The sequence below is a fragment of the Dipodomys merriami genome, unplaced genomic scaffold, assembly GCF_024711535.1.
Source record: "Dipodomys merriami isolate MVZ:Mamm:240054 unplaced genomic scaffold, mDipMer1.0.p SCAF_9, whole genome shotgun sequence".
NCBI lineage: Eukaryota > Metazoa > Chordata > Mammalia > Rodentia > Heteromyidae > Dipodomys > Dipodomys merriami.
The window spans coordinates 18672404-18690105 of NW_027206512.1; the positions used below are offsets into that span (position 1 = coordinate 18672404).

Genomic DNA, 17702 nt, shown 5'->3' on the forward strand with positions numbered 1-17702 from the left:
GCCACAGGCTGGATAGCACCACAGGTCTCCTGTAATCATTGCTAAGAAGTTATCATTTATTTTTTCAACTGACAGCCTCATTTGACTTTTGGAAGGTTCCACAGCCAAATCGTTTTTTAGAAACAAGGACTTTGCGCTGGTGTTGGTGGTTCACACCAGCAGTGATATTTGGAAGGCTGAGATCAGGAGGAACATGGTTCAAGGCTAGCCCAGATATACACATGAGACGCTTTCAAAGCAAAAGGTAGGCAAGGCTGTGTATTCCTGTCACCCTGCTCATGTGGAAGGCTGAGATCAGTAGGCTTACAAATGAGTTTACGGGGGTGGGGGGGTGGGGGGGGAAGTCTGTGAGATTCCATCTCAGGGGAAGATGCTTGGAGTGGTGGCACTGGCCTGATATCCTGGTTAAAATGGGAAAGCATTAAAATAGTCAGATCATCTTCCAGGTACCTGTCCAGGAAAGCATTAAAATAGTCAGATCATCTTCCAGGTACCTGTCCAGGAAGGAAATAGGACCCTGGATCAAAAACTACCTGTTCAAAATAAGGTTCATGGCTCAGTCTTACAGGGCCTGCTTAGGACAAGTACTGACATCAAAACCCAGCACTGCCATAAAAACAGAACAACAAAAATGCCTAAGGATCTGGGAGGTAAACAGGACTGAGTTTCTATTGTAACTGCAAAAGCATGGAGAAAATTACTTAGATTTTTCTGACCTTTGTTTTTTTTAAAACGTGGAAACGAAAAATGTTCCTATCTAATTCATAGAATTGTTGAGAGGATTTGATTAAATGAGATAATAAATACATGATACTCAAATACACTGTTGGGCTCATAGGTACTCAAATTTTGGTAGGGATTAATGTATTTTGGTGTCCCCTCACAATAGGCTCCTCATTGTGAGGATTCATTTTCTTCTCTTCCTTTCCTGCAATTAGAAACTGTGATGCTCTACGGAGAGTTTCCCCAAGCTCAACATTTGGTGGATCGCCGATTATGAATTTCTTCTTGAGCAATACAAAGGGTCATATGTCACTGGCTCCTGAGATGGAAATTATCTTTAGGGCTATAGAAAAGCAACCAGAAAGCTATAATCACCCTTCTCCCAGCTGCTTTCTGGATGTGCCCTGCCAAACCCCGATAGCAAAGAGCAAGCAGAATGCAGGAAGCAGCTCACCGCACGGTAAATTCTCCTAGAGAAAACTGTTTGCCTCAAACCTACCCACTCAGAGCTCCTAATTGAATGAAGCCTGCTAATTATTACTTAATAAAAACAGAAATCTCTTAGAACAACTCCATTCCTAAAGGAAAATGAATGGCTGGCTTAAAGCCCTGCCCATTAACCAGGCAGGGGGTTTGGCTATGCAGTGAAAGACTGTGTGGTTAAAAGGTAGGTGACAATGACGTCACCCAGCACAAAAGGATCAGAGGACATTTGTTGCCAGGGAGAACACAAAACAAGCAGGAAGCTTTTCTGCTCCTGGCAGATATCTTTAAGTTAGATTTCTTTGCTAGCCTGATATGCCTCAAGTCAGATGAAACAGTTAAGGGCCAAAGTGTTTTTTTTTTTTTTTTTTTTTTTAAGTTTTGTCATGCATGTCAACACCACATTCCTCTTGAGATACAGAAGACTACTCTCTTCCCTTGTCCCGGGCCCTTGGGGTGGGGGTGGGGGTGCACCCTGGGGTTAGGATTTAGGGATTTATATTTGCTAGACAAGCATTTCTACCACTTGAGTTATGTTAGCTCTTTTTTGCTTTAATTATTTTTTAGACAGGGTCTCATGTCTGGACCAGCTTTGAACTGTGATTCTCTTACCTAATCCTCCTATATTTCTTGGGTTACAAGTATGTAATCCCAGACTGGACTTGAACTGTGACCCGCTTAATTTCTACCTTCTAGCTACTTAAACTGGGTTACAGGAGTGAGCTACCAAACTGGTCCTTCCTCTCTTTAATAAGATACTTATCTTCATCTATATGTATTTACCAAAATGGGGAAGAGAAAGAAGAGAGGAAGAGGAGGAGGGAGAGAAGAAGCAAGAGGAGAAAGAGGAGGAGGAGGAAAAGATAGGAAGCATCAGGGACAGACCGCGCTTCTTAGACTGCCTTTCCAGAAAACAATTCCTGCTTTTAAGAAAAGGCTCCAGACACCAGGAAACAATCCAGAGACAATGCAGACGGCAAAGTGAATGCATGAACAGGTTTCTTATACATATGGATATCTTTCTTTCAGCAGCCTGGTAAGGCAGAATAGTCCTCAGGAAGGGATCGCACTGGTCCTGACAGTGGGTTCATGGGGATGGAGGATCTCTCTTTCCATGTTGATGGGGGACAAAAATACAAAATGAAGGCCACCTCCAAGGCACCTCAGCACATTCATCTTACACAGACAATGTATTTTTATACTTGTAGAAGTCCTGCATCCAGAAATAGACCAAGGGGCTGGGCTCTCCACTCCTCTGTAATCTATAGGATGGGGAGCACCAGTCCTAGGCACAGAAACTGTTCTACAAACATTGTTACCCTGCTAAGCTTCTTAGTTACTAAACAAATCTAACATCTATGCTTGGGATATGTTGGCCTCCTTATAGGCAATGGTTAAGACAGCTGTTTAAGAGAAATTCTGCCTCTGGAGTTAATTCTCTGGAGTTAATGAGTAGGTAGTATACAGTTGTCTACAAAGGAGCTGTAGAAGCTATAAGACTTTTCTTGTCTTGCTCACTGTGTTGTGTCTATAATAGAGTTGAATTCTAGGTACCAGAGCAGATGAGGGAGGTAAAGACAGGAACACATTCTCATATGAGATTCTTAGACGATTTAGGGCCCCAAGTCAACCTAGTGGAAAATTATGAAAGGAATTATAATTCTATCAGAAGACTAAAACACCAATCTGATAAGGATCTTAAGTGACAGTAGCATTGGTCTCTAGATGGCAGCTGCTAGCTAAAGCTTCACTATGAAAAATCAACTTGGCAGGATATGAAACTAGCAGTGTGGACTTGGGCAAATTACAACTTGCTTTTAACTCTGGGTCCATCATGTCCCATCTGTGTGCGCTTACACAAATGATTCACCTCATGTGACAAGATGAAGGGCTGTGGTGAAGATCAGAGGTAAAGTATGTAAGCTCCACACTACAGTGTACAACTGAACGGACTCAACAAAAATAGGTTATTACAGGGAGAAAGATAACCAACATAGATAAGCACCGAATGCTACAATGGGATAGTGAAATCGATGTGGGCATTTCCCTCTCTAAAAAGATATATTTTCTTGACTTAAAATATAGTTACAGCATCCCTGGAAGATGAGATATAATTTTGTTTCATATATTTATTTCCTAAACCTGCAAGCCTAAGATCTATCTATAAAATATTAGGAAAAATTTAGATAAGACTCTGTGGGTTGATCAGAAGATGATGATTGCAGGTGGTTATTGGAGCCTTATCAGTTAGTGTGATAAATTACAAATGTGTCAGCAAGAACATAAATTCACAGATCAAAGTTTATTATGTGAGATGAGCCATAGTATTTTCATATATTTTATATGATTTAATACATGTAATAATATCATAAAGCATGTATGTTCATAGTTAGAGATGAACAAAATGAGATTCAGTAAACTTAAGGTTAAAAAGCTAGGATGTGGTAGACTGAGATTCTCCTTTAGGACTGACAAATCTGCCTTCACTTTTTAATTTGTCAGAGGGAAATTAACTATCCTCTGCTGTAATAAAAGTAGGAAGTCATTCTAAAGAGAAAGAGATTTTCCTTTTTTTCTTAGTTTTTTACTACTGCACCAGTAAAACCATGTAGTATATTGCAGAGAGAAGGCACTGGAATGAAAAGTCAGAATATGTACTGGGCCCTATTAGATTGTGGGTTGCTACCTCTCCTCATTTTGTTTCCTTACCTACAAAATAGAAGCAACTGTAAAATCATGGGATTATGAACCACTGAGCTAAAGGTTAATAATATATCATTTGGTAAACTCTGAAATAACACCTAGTATAAAATAGCATAGTTACTATAACTGAGTTCATGGTTTAAAAAGTTACCAGGCTAGACAGCAAGGGCTCATCTGGTAATACTAGCTACTCAGGAGGCTGAGATTGAAGATCATGATTCAAAGCCACCCAGGTTAAGACAGTCCATGAGACTCTTAGATCCAGTTGATCACCAAAAAGCAGGAAGTGGAGCTGTGGCTCCAGTGGTAGAGTGCTAGCCTTGAGCAAAATAAGCCAAGTGAGAGAACAAGGCTCTGAGTTCAATCTCACCTCCCCTGAATACTGGCGCACACACACACACACTCACACACACACTCACATACCACACACACTATCTCCCCCCCCCACGTTACCATTTTGTGAGTCATAAACTGAAATGTAAAACTCAAAGCCATAAAACTTCCTGAAGAAAATATAGAAGAAAAAAAATTTATAACCTTGGGTTTGGCAAAGTTTTCTTGGATATAATACTAAAAGTATGATCTCTAATGCAAAAACTGATAAAAATGGGCCACTTCAAAATGAAAAAAGAAGAGCAAATCCAATTACTCATTGAAAGACTTTGTTGAAAACAACAAACAGACCAGCAAAACACTGGGATAAAATATTTGTAAAATATTTTCTTTGTCCGAAATATAGTACAATGATGCAACAATAGAGTGTGGAAAAATATCTCAAAATGAGGAAATATTTGAACAATACTTCATTAAATGATGTATGGGTGTCAAAAGTACATAGAAAAATCTCAGTGCCCCTAGTCATTAGAAAAATTATGTAAGATATTACTCACATACTAGAACAACTTCTAAAAGCCACAAGAATCTTACACAACCAAGCATACTCTCACTCTATGACCCAGGAACCCACAACTAAGTATTCACCACAGAGAGATGAATACCTGTATCCACACAAAATTTACATACAAATGTTTACATTTGTGAGTCGTATTTGCCAAAACCTTAAAGCAATCCAAATATCATTCAATGTGTAAAAAGATAAACAAAATGTGATATGCCCATACAAGGGGAAACTGCTCAGTTTTACATGGAATACATTATTTATATATGTCACAATACATATGATAACTCTCAAATGCATTTCTCTACATGAAGGAAGTTAGATTAAAAATAGTATGTTGGTAAATATCATAGTGGATGACTGTAATCCCAGATACTAGAAGATGAAGGTAGGAGGATTGTAGACCCAGGCTAGTCCAGTTAAAAACATGAGACTGTATCTAAAAACAAACTAAAGGGGGCTGGGAAGGTGGCTCAGTGGTAGAGTGCTTGCCTCATATGCATGAGGCCCTGAGGTCCATTCCTCAGCACCACATAAGCAGAAAAAGCTGGACGTGGCTCTGTGGCTCAAGTGGTAGAGTGCTAGCCTTGAGCTGAAGAACTGAGGGACAGTGCCCAGGCCCAGAGTTCAGGCTCCATGACCATAAAAAACCAAAACAAAACACTAACAACAACCAAAAAAACTAAGGAAGAAGAAAAAAAAAAGCTAGGGTATAGCACCTCTGGTAGAGCACTTCCCTGGCAAGCATAAGGCCCCTTATTCAAACCCCAGTACTGCCAATAGATGGATCAATAGACAGATAGATAGACAGGCAAAAATTCAGGGACAGATAACAGATATATGGTTATCAGGGCTTGAGTTTGGGGAAAGACTGACTATAGAAAGCCATATGAGAATTCTTTAGGGTGCTCAGACTGTTCCATGTCTTCATTATGGTAATGGAGCATATCACTCCCCATACTTTTCAAAACTATACACTAAAAGGATGAACTTCTGCTTATGGAAGTAACACACAATATTTTGGATATGTCTATGTCTATGTATGTATATAAGTAAATATATATAAGTGTAGATGCATATGTGTTTGTCTATGTGTGTATTCCTCGCCCCAAATAAACAAAACCAAGTAGAATAGTTGTGTCCAGTGACAAGACATGGAAATTTGGGAGTAGGTATAGAAGAAAAATTAGGTTTTCATAGTATATCATTTTCCATTTACATTTTTTACTTGGATATACATAATAGAAATTACTTAAGAATGAATAAAGAAATTAAAGATCTCTCTGGAGTGCCTCTCCTTTTCAGGGGTTTTTCAGCTGCTACAAGAATTTAATCATTGATTCTATGGTCAACCACTGGAGTTGCTGATGAGGGAAATGTTGGCATGTTCCTCTTCACCTGCCACTAGAATCCACATGATGACAGTTCTAATTTCCATCAATTCTTCCTGAGAAGCAACTTTCTGGTTCTCCCTAGGTTACTTAGGCTGCATCTTCAGTTGTGACTGGTATTTTCTTTATATACCTGTCTCTACTCATTTCTGCATATCATCTTTAATACTGACAACATTAGTTTCCTAAAACAAAAATCACACCTCACTTCTCTTCTGCTTATAAACAATCACTTTGCTGTACAAAGTCCTCTTAGACCTTGAGTCCAATCTGCCTTCCCATGTACCACTTGAGCCACAGCACCACTTCTGGTTTTCTGGTGGTTAATTTGAGATAACAGTCACAGACTTTCCTGCCTGGGCTGTTTTTTGATCCTCAATCCTCAGATCTCAGCCTCTTGAGTAGCTAGGATTATAGGCGTGAGCACCAGCACCTGGCCAGACATACTTCTTGAGTGAAAATATGCATACTTATAGAAACCAAGAAAAAATAATAGAAATGTATTTCCGAACCACCAGTTGGCATCTCCAATCTCTTACCGTCTTGGAATGTGTCATTGATTGCAATAACAGCCTGGAAAGGTTTGGTCAGTTCGGCCCCTTGTGCTGAGCTGAGGAAAACGACAAATGTCTCCAGTCCTTCGATTACTGGATACTGAGTGTCATCCAAGATAGTCAAGGTGCAATACTGGAGGGAAGATCAAAGCAAAGTTTATGGCGGCAGCAATACCCAACATCCATTTGCCTTTTGGATACTAGGAAAAATCGTGGCAACTTGTCCTTCTTAATGATTATTTTTTGTCAGTTCTAGGGCTTGAACTCTGGGCTTGGGCGCTTTACCTCAGCTCTTCAGCTCAAGGTGAGTGCTCTACCACTTGAGCCACAGCGCCACTTCCGGTTTTCTAGTGGCTTATTGGAGTTAAGAGTCTCACGGACTTTCCAGCCCGGGCTGGCTTTGAATTGTGATCCTCAGATTCAGCCTCCTGAGTAGCTAGGATTACAGGTGTGAGCCACCAGCGCCCAGCTTTTTCCTTTTTTCAATTCATAAAACGTTACGACTATATACGACTATATATTGTCCTTGCATTAAACAAGGACAATTTTTATTCTAAATCTGTACTTTTGGATATTTGACACTGAAAAGGTTACTCGTGAATTTTAGGAATATAAAATTTCTCTTTTGTTTCTATGTTACTATTTTTAAAGAAAGTAAGGATAATAATATGACTAAGAGCCTTCTGAATCCTCAAGAGGCTTAGAAAGTAGACTCAAGACTACACTAACAGAGCTATCTAGCTGTGACTGAGTGTGTGCACTGCAGTTGGCTCACCTGCTCAGTGACACCGGGCCCAAATTCCACCTTCCTAGAGCTAGGGACATAGTCAACTCCTGGAGAGGCAGAGGCGGGGTCGGAGGGCCGTGTTGCACACCAGACAGATGTGGAAGTAGAAAGGTCCGTACCATGGCGGATCACCGGAATCTTCACTGTGCCTAAATCAAGTCAAGAGATTTGAATGGTCAACCTTGAGCCAGAAAGTCAGTGAGATTTCCAGAACACTGTTCCCTCTGACTGCCTCTGACTGCTGTACACTCAATTTGTATCATTCAATGTCAGGGGCTGAGAGTCGTCACTGCCCTCTTTTCATTGAAACTAAGAGCAAAAGGACACCTAGCAGAGGGCTTCATGAAGGTGACCTTAGGAACAATACTAAGGGGGCAGTCTTAACAATGCACCCAAGGGGTGAAGTGCCCCCTGAAAAAAACTCAAACCTGTTTGGGGAGAAGAAAGTTGGACACTGTGGCTAGCACACAGCCAGTAATCAGCTAGGAGACTTTGTGAAGCCTGGAGCTGAACTTTCCTAATTAAATGTTTTAACTGGGTCGAATTTCCTATTTTATCCAAATGTGCACACATCATTACTTAAACCATATGTGCTCTTTGCTTATTGTACAAATAAGGCTCATCTCCTGGTTAACAGTGACATTTTACTTTGCAGTACCTTCAAGAAATTTAGGAATTGCACTCAGAAGGCTGAAGCAGAAAATTCATGGAGTTTGAGGTTAGCCTGGCTTACATAGTGAGTTGAAGGTCAAACTGAACTACATAGTGAGATATTGCTTGTTTCAAAAAACCAATGGCTAGGGATATAGTTCAGTGGTAGAGCACTTGCCTTCTATGTGCAAGGCCCAGGGTTTGATCCCAGCACTGAGAGAGAAAAAAATTAAACAACAAACAAAAAAGCCTATACAGCTAGGTATTTTCAGAACCAAGGCCAGGAGAAAGCTAACCTGAAAATCCCAAATATCACCTCACTTTACATGCTCTGAGGTAACATGTAGTCACGCGCAGGCATTTTGCATATTGAAAAGGAAATATGGCATAATAGGCAAGAATTGCTTTTTTGTTTGTTATTGTGTGCGTGTGCGTGTGTGTGTTTTGTTTGTTATTGTGTGTGCATGCACGCGCCAGTAATGAGGCTCGAACCTAGGGCCTGGGCATTGTCCCTTAGTTTTTGTTATCAAGGCTGGCATTCTACAACTTGAGCCACAGCTCCAGTTTCAGCTTTTTGTTGGTTAACAGGCTTTTCTGCCCAGACTGGCTTTGAGCCTTGATTGTCATATCTCAGCCTCCTGAGTAGTTAGGATTATAGTTATGAGCCACTGGTGTCTGGTCTGGCTAAAAGGATCTGGTTTTAATTTATCTTTCTAGTGTATTTGCTGCTTAATATATGGTCATTTATTTAACCTCTCTGGTCATCATCTGTTCCACAGAAGATTGAGTGAGAATGTGTAATACCAGGCATTTATTATGTGTTCCAAAATACTAGTTCCTTCAGCATCCTTAAAAGGGGTGAAAAACCTGGATGTAGCTTTTATCAGAAGGTTCTAAGCACGGTTCTGTCCCTTCTGTCAACAGCATACAGAGTATCTTCAAGATCTTTGGGGCAGCTACAAGAGGAAAAGAACCTGGGCTCTAAAATATCATACAAGAGAGATTTACCCACTGACGGCTGAGGCTGAAATATCTGTGAGAAAGCTCTATTGAATCAAGACGTTAATAGTTTACAGAGTTTGTTTCAGAAGCCAGCAGGAACTAAAGAACTCATATTTATTCTTTTTTGTTTATTGAGAGGAGAGCATACTGCTGGCCTGCCCAAGATAGAAGCATGCAGGGGGTACGGGAAAGGGAAGGGAAGGGGGAGCAAGGGGCAAGGGAGAGGCTTCAAGGACACCAGGGGTAAACAAGGCTTCATCTTCATTCTTAACCAAACAACATTCCCTTCCTTCACAAGCCAAAAAACACAGCACCACACGTCCTCTTTGTGGACCACAGCTTTAAGCCAGATGCCGCCCTGCCATCAATAACCAGAGCAAAAATGCACATGGAACTTGCTATCTTTGGCTAGCTTCATTCTTGGTCTTGAGGTTTACCAATACCTAATGCTTCAGACCACTGATGGCGTTACTGAAGAACAATCTCAAACATTAGAAAGAAGTTGCTCAATAAAAGGATCAGAAGCTGGGCGACAGAACCCCAGAAAGGCCCTCCATTACCTGCATCCTCACTGACAGTGAAAGCTGTGTTGCCCAGGGAGATAGTGGAAGCGTCGTTTGGACCACTAATGAGCACCTTGGCCATCGCCACCCTTCCGATGCGGGCACTGTCAGAAGCATCAGCCAGGGCAATCTCAAACTCTTCTTCCTCTTCATACTCGCTGTCATCAATGAGCATGACATCACAAGTAGATGTGGTGACACCAGGCCCAAATATCACACGGCTCTCTGCAGATCTCCCTCTAGATTTAAAATCAGAGCCTGATTCTAGAGCATAAAGGCTACTTCCCATAGCTGACTTTGGGATTGTGTAGCAAACGGCAGATACAATGCTGCTTGAATCTCCTGAAATAGAAATGGCAAGAGAGCCGAAGCATTTCAATGAGTGCTTCTCAACCTTTGGAATCTTTGATACTTTAATGAGCTTGATACCTTCTGACATTCCATCACTACTTCTGTTCACACTCTGACAGGAAACCCGCTTGAGTTGCCGTTTCTGTGGTATAAACCGCTTGAGGATTTAATATACCCCAGACACTTCCCCAAATAACTTAAAATGGATTTCCTATTCTGTGAGTTTTGTGCTCTGTTAATTCACAAGAGTCATTGCTTACCATCTTAAGACCACAGCGGGTGGAAAGAAAAGACTCATATTTGGAAGTTTAAGTAGCAAAGTAATTGTGTCCTGAAGGTAGTGCAATGAGCATAGTTCACTGCCTTTCTGAATAAACTTCTACACTTTAATTCCCGGAGAGAAAGAAGCTTGTTTAAAACAGAAAAGACAAAACAAAGTAAAACTGGCTTCTCTGTACAAATGACCTTAGTTATTAAGTGTAGCCACATCCATTGGCAGCAGCCTGTTCTGGTGGCCCAGGGCAATCATGGGGGTTTGCTTTTGTTTGCCGAGTGGTATTGCCCAGGTTTTGTGCTCTCTGCAGTATTTGTTAGAGTGGTACCCAAGCCAGCAGATTCAATAAAGAAACCTGACATCATCATTTACAGTCATGTTGTGCCTCTGATCAGAGATTTCATTTCTATGTGTTTTAAAGTTTCAGTATTGTATTCATCAAGGATTGTTCTTTATTTCTCACAGTTTATTTCTCATCTGAACTTTATATATATATATATATATATATATATATATATATATATATATATATATATACGTATATATATATATATATATACACGTATATATATATATATCACTCAGGGAGGGAAGTGTGTGTGTGTGTGTGTGTGTGTGTGTGTGTGTGTGTGTGTGTGTGCCAAACTGGGTACTGCTGTCCCTTAGCTTCTTTGCTCAAGGCTAGCATTCTACCACAGCTCCATTGGTGGTTAACTAGAGGTAAGGGTCTAGTGGACTATTCTGCATTGGCTGAGAGAGCTCTCAGTCTCCTGAGTAGCTAGTATTAGGGGTATGAACCACCAGTGAACAGCTAGGGAGGGAAAATCTTAAGCACATTTTTCCATCTTCCAAGATCTAAGAACCTCACAATTATACCTTTCCTTTTTGACTGTAGTTATTAAATATTTTATGTAATGGTGATGGATTAAGAATACTGAGATCATGAATAATTTGCAAGACTACATTTAACCAGTCTTCTGGTCCAATTTAAGAATAAGTGAAGCAAGAAGCCTTCTGATAATACTTGCTATGGGTGTAATCATTATTGTGGTCATTCTGGAGAGCAAGAGAGTCAATACATGTAAGATACTTGTATCAATCAGTTCACATGATCAGTAAGCACTTGGTGGATAAAAGGAATGCAATGAATGCAAGCTATTATTGTAATTTCTTATCACCTTTGGCACCAACAGACCTTTTCTTTCAATAGATGCAAATAGAAAACCAGCACTCTCATTGACCCGGTAGGTCTTCTTATCAAACTCTAATGTGGGTTCATCCTCAGTGTCATTGATGTTGACTTTTGCCTGGGTAAACTCTCCTAACAAGGCATAAGCTGGCATGCTGAGCTCCACAGTGAAGCTCTCAACGTTCTCAAACACATCATCATCATTGATGACAATGGTGCACGACTTGGTGTCTTCTCGCTCATCAAACTGCACCTGTCACCAAAAGAAATAACAGAGGTTAAGCTGTACCCCAGCACCCTCCTTTCCAGTCCTCCAGAGAATTGCTTTACCAGCAGGAACACTCAGCCATTTTCTGCTTTTCACTGTACACTATATAGGGACATGGAAAGAAAGTAAGTCCTCTACCATTGGGTGAAGGAAAACATATTCACATTCTGTTTCATTAGTTCACTTTAGATAACAATGAGCATTATTTGATGACTAAATGCCCCTTCCGCTTGAGGTAAGTTTAATGAGAAAGAGCTCTGACCTCAGGACAGGAAGTTCTAGTTTCAAGTCCAGGTTCTGTTACTTCTAAACTAGGTAAAGATATGAGACTTTAAGAACATCTGATTTTTGATCAGCTAAACAGCAATAATTCTTTTACTTACATATTTATTGGCAAGACTAAAGGAAAGTACATAGAATGAGAGAACTAAGTATATATATATATATAATTATTTATTTATTTATTTTTGTCGGTCATGGGGCCTGAACTCTGGGTCTGGGCATTGTCCCTTAAGGCTAGTCCTCTATTACTGGAGCCACAGCACCACTTCCATTTTTTTCTGCTTATGTGGTGCTCAGGAATCGAACCCAGGGCCTCATGCATGCGAGGTAAGTACTCTACTACTGAGCCACCTTCCCAGCCCCAAGAACTAAATATATTTTAAAGCACTGAACAAATTTAAGCTACTGCCATTGCCATGACCTTATTACTCACACAATTAAAATAGGCAGAGTCTTACTGCACTGAATAATGAAGCTGGAATGCACAGAAAGTTATTTAACCATGCCAGATTAATTTTAACTTTATTTGACTAAACTGTTTGCCATTAAAGTGTGCTGTAACTATGATGTGTGTCAACTTAAGACTTGCACAATTTTGCCGAAATTATTTTACATGCACGTACTTGTGAAATGAATAAAGATGTTTCTGGTTTTACCTTATGTAAGGCAAAAAGAAAAAAAAGAAAGGAGAGAAAGAAGGAGAAAAGGAGGAAAAAGCAAGGGAGGGAAGAGGGAGAAATGGAAGAGAAGAAGAAAGGGAGAAGAGAGAGGGAGAGGTAGTAGTAATGAAAGAAAAGGAGAAAGGCAGGTGGGAGAGAGTAGGAAGAAAGAGGAAGAAAGAAAGAGGAAACTTTTAAATGATACTAGAATATAGACTTGCCCCAAACTAAAAAGGCAGAAACTGAACTTGGATTGAACCTGGCATGAATGGTGGCATTTGGAGCATGTATGAAACAAGTAACTGTAAAGCTTTAGGGCCACACAAGTCTGAGAAACACATACTTTTAACCACACAGAAAATTGCTAAAATATATCTAATCAAATTAAATTAAATTTTAGTAAGTCCCATACTTCCAGATACCCCCCAAAAATGAAACATACTCAAGAGATTTCTGTTAATTATCTACAACTGATAACCCTTTGTCTTTTCTCAAAAAAAAAAAAAAACAACCTCACAAGAACATATTGTCTTTCCCATTTGCTAAAGATTCTTTAGGTTTTTTGTTTTTGTTTTTGTCAGTTGTGGGGCTTGAACTCTGGGCTTGGGCACTGTCCCTCAGCTCTTCAGCTCAAGGAGAGTGCTCTACTGCTTGAGTCACAGCACCACTTCCGGTTTTCTAGTGGTTTATTGGAGATAAGCGTCTCACAGCTTTTTCCTGCCTGGGCTGGCTTTGAACTGTGATCCTCAGATCTCAGCCTCCTGAGTAGCTAGGATTATAGGTGTGAGCCACTGGTGCCCGGCTTGATTTCTTTAGCTTTGTTTGTTCTTTTCTTAGTTTATTTCTCTGTTTGTTTTGAGATAAAGTCTTGCCTTGTGACCCTACCTAGCCTTGAACTTGTGAGGCTCCTGCTTGTCTTCCCAATGCTGGGATTACAAACTGTGTATCACCACACTAGACGTATCTTCTTTTCGAATTCCTCATTTAAACTGAACATAGAATAGCTTAGTCCTGCTGATTCCTGAACTCAAAGGATACTTCTCCAGAGATTTGTGACATCATAATAATAATGAACTTGAACTAATAAATTGAATATATATATCCCAACATTGTGACTTTCCCCCTTTTACTCCTGTTTTCATATCTTCTTATCCTTTCTCTCTCTTTGGTGCCTAGGGCTGCTTTTTGGCTAAGAATTCACTCTACCACTAAGCTAATTCTTTTTTTCTTTTTAATTGTAAAGACACTGTACAGAGGGATTACAGTTACAGGAGTAAAGGTAATGAGTACATTCTTTGTTGAACATGGTTACCCTCTCCTTTGTTTTTTTCTTACTATCCCTTCCTTACCCCATCTCCCCCACTCCCCCCCGCCATCTCATGGGACTAAAGATCATTTCCAACATAGTGTCTTGTGAGTATCATTGTTGCAATGGGTCATCCTGTGTCCTTGTTTCAGCATCTTGTTATTCCCCTTTCTCTCCAAAATTAAATAAATGTGTATATAAGATGCAGGGTACCCAAATCAAATACAGGGACCACAGGGGATATACCATAGGGGGAAGAACATACAAAAGAAACAAAAAGAAATCACATAGTACATTAAAAACCACAGCAACAAAGAAGAACCTCTTGTGTCCATATCTTGGTGTTCATTTTGCTTACCACTAAGCTAATTCTTATTTCTAGTCCACTCACTGTTTCATTTTTCTTTCAACTGCCACTTTGGTATGAATGGCCACATCTATTCTAGTCACTGGAACATTTCTCCTCACTCCCTGCTAGTCTACTTAGAGGTAAAGCTGTTGCTTCTAAGAAAACCTACAGTCAACATGCCCAAGGTACAATCACAGCCTTGGCCACACCTTGTGAAACCAGCTCTGGCTCCTCCTATGTGCTCTTCAGAGCATTACCAACCCTGCTGACAGCCTATCTCTTCTACTAATCTGTCAAATCCACCCATTTTGCTCTAACTTCATCTTTTATATTGAAGCTCTTTCTCACCAGCCTCTCTCATCTAGCCTGTTCCAAGAGCTTCCAAAGGCTTTCTTTACTCCCTGTCTCTCTTCCTCCTCCAGCTAGGAAGAGGTAGGAGAGGAAGTCTGAGGACTCCAAGGCTGGCTGTAGAACACGATGATTTGGGGTTTTCTTTTTTTTGTTGTGAAGCAATGTGCAAAGACAAGAAGCTAGATGATGACTTAAGTTTTGTCAGTTTACGCTTCAATGTGATTAGGTAGACTGTGAACTACAAGGTACTATGAGAAAGGAACATAGAAAAATTACCCAAGGAAAGAGGCTGGTAGAAAGGGAATAAATAGAAGGGGAACTTCCCATGACAGTCTTCAGCCATGCTGCAGACCTTGCTGGAGTCTCCCTAGCAATTCAGAAATCAGAGATCCCCGTCCTACCTACCTGGCCAGCATACTCCACGTAGTCTTGCTGTCCCGGCTGGGAGCTGGCTGTGCCCTGCTCAGTGTGACACAGGACGATGGCATATTGGTTCAGGTTTCCTGTCCTCTGCACAGTGACGCTGACAGACCCCGCCTTCTCACTGACGTTATAGCTAGATGTACACAAAATGGAAGTCTCTGAAAGTCTGCCCAGGGCTGTGAAAAGCCCACACAGCCAAAGACTGTCTGTTCAGTGTCTCTTCTGTTTGGTTATTGGAGATAGGAAGGCAGCTGGGTTCTTTCAAGAGGTCATGTCAACTGAGGGAGTCTGCTCCTGGGACAGTCCCAGCACCAAGTGAACAAGGACTCAGGATGCAGAATGTGGTGTCCTCATTTTTATTTTTATTTTTGTCAGTTGTGAGACTTGAACTCTGGCCTGGGTGCTATCCCTCAGCTCTTCAGCTCAAGGCTAGCTCTCTACCACTTGAGCCATAGCACCACTTCTGGCTTTTTCTGCTTATGTGGTACTGAGGAATCGAACCCAGGGCCTCATGCATGTGAGGCAAGTACTCTACCACTGAGCCACCTTCCGGTGTCCTCATTTTGAAAGAGTCGAGAGTCATTTAGAAGATAGATTGTGCATAGGAAAATGAACTTCCCAGCTGAAAATCTACATAAATGACAAATAATCTCTCCCAAGTGTAGCAAGGTAATCAGAAGAGGCCAGTGGGCCTATTCTTAGGGAAGAAAGCTGTTTGGGAGGCTGTTAATGCCTGGTCTCAGGTGGGACATGACTGAGCCAGATCTGCAGGAAGAACATGTGGAACAGGGTTACAGGTTAAGTGTAGCTAACAAAGGTGTTCAGACAAATGGTGTCCTATGATAATGGGGGATTAATGTCGCTTAATGCTAGAGATCTGTGCTGCTTGTGTCAAGATGCAGATTATTCAATGTGCTATTAATTTGTAATAGGAAGGTTTGCAAAAGCCAAACTAGACTTTGTTCTTCATCACTGGGGACAGCAATTGGAGGGGTTATGTGTCCCACTGCTACCATTTTAGGAAAAATGCCTCTGAGGTATTAGAGCTCATTGTCAGCTTTTGGAGATTCTATGCCCTGTAGTCCATTAAATCTGAGAGGGCTGTCAGAAAAAGTAAATAGTACAGTTATTTAATTCTGAAGAAGGAAAAAACAAGTGGTAAATAGCAGTAAACAACAAAACAGCATATATATATATATATATATATATATATATATATTAATGATTTAAAGTGTCCTGTCATCCTGTAAATATGGCAAGGAAGAGCAGAAGAATTCTCTGGGGTCCATGAAAGCAAGTGCACAAAAGTCCTCTTCATACCAAGTGTCTATCTGCATTCAAACTGTTAGAAAGTTGGCTTCTTACCACATAGATTTTTAAAATAATTATTTCCCTCAAAGAAATAATAATTTATAATTTAACTCATAAAACCAGAACTGTGCTTCGCAGTCACCTTTATCAACTGATATCTTTCTTTGCCTCAGTAATTCTCTCACAGGTTAGGAAAATTTCTTAAAAGATCCCACAACTTTGGCATCTAATCTTGTGAATCAGGAGCTAGGGGAGAATACAAGTATCAGGGTAGAGATGGGCAGCAAAGGTATTTGTTAGTGTGGGCTAGGTACTTTATTCTCAAAAGTTTAATATCTAATTTTTATTTTTCCCATCAGTTCTACTGGATTATCTTCTAAAATATGAAGATGAAAGCAAATCTATTTGTATGAGAGGCAGTACAATGCAATAGTTAGGGTCACTGGTCTTAAGTCTTGGTCTGACTGCTTACTAAGCAACTGTGGAAAGTTACTTAAGCTTGTTCTTCTATCGTTTTGCTGCTATGAGGATAGGAGAATTCATTTCATAACCGTATATTGTAAGTAACTAAGATGATATATATCAAGTACCTAGGGGTACCTGGGATACATAATATCTAATAAGTATTTATACAATTATTGTTTTTATTACTGTTACCATTACTGTCACCACCACTACCACCAATCCCCCCCCAAAAAGAACCCCCAAAACAGGTGACTAGAGCTGCTTATTTTCTCTACTTGATTCACTAAGTTTCTCCAGACCAAAAGCATAACAACACATTTACCTGGTATATTTAAAGCTGATGAGGGACCACTGGATATGGAAGACATTGTCGATGACCAGACTGGGTTTACTGTCTTTCACCAGAAACTGAAAGCTATCCATCATCTCATGGATCTTCTCTTCATACAACACATAACGAATCAACCCCAAGTTGACAGCCTCTGTGAGAAAAAGACCCCCCATAAGTTCACGGTACTATAGCCAAGTGGTATAAAGACAGCCCCACAGATTCCCCCAGTAACACTTCTAGCTTATTCTTCTAATGGTTTATGTGCAGAATTTATTTTCCCCAAAACAAGAAGCACACAAGAGCACAGTAGTCTTAAACACAAATGTTTTTTTCCAGATTTGAAAAACCAATTCCTGCAATTCCTTCTTTGGAACAGAAGACCTGTCTT

At 40.4% G+C, this 17702-nt stretch overlaps 1 protein-coding gene across 2 annotated transcripts in view; it reads right to left on the reverse strand.

Moving 5' to 3' along the window:
* The window catches only part of Fras1 (Fraser extracellular matrix complex subunit 1), a 442940-nt gene that overhangs the window by 41602 nt on the left and 383636 nt on the right, over positions 1 to 17702 (reverse strand). For both annotated transcript variants that reach the window (XM_070012597.1, XM_070012596.1), the window contains 6 exons: positions 17306 to 17465; positions 15190 to 15340; positions 11576 to 11822; positions 9753 to 10097; positions 7528 to 7688; positions 6738 to 6885 (listed from right to left, as the gene is read on the reverse strand). In XM_070012597.1, coding sequence (XP_069868698.1) covers positions 6738 to 6885; positions 7528 to 7688; positions 9753 to 10097; positions 11576 to 11822; positions 15190 to 15340; positions 17306 to 17465 — 1212 coding nt within the window. The remainder of the gene's footprint in view (positions 1 to 6737; positions 6886 to 7527; positions 7689 to 9752; positions 10098 to 11575; positions 11823 to 15189; positions 15341 to 17305; positions 17466 to 17702) is intronic.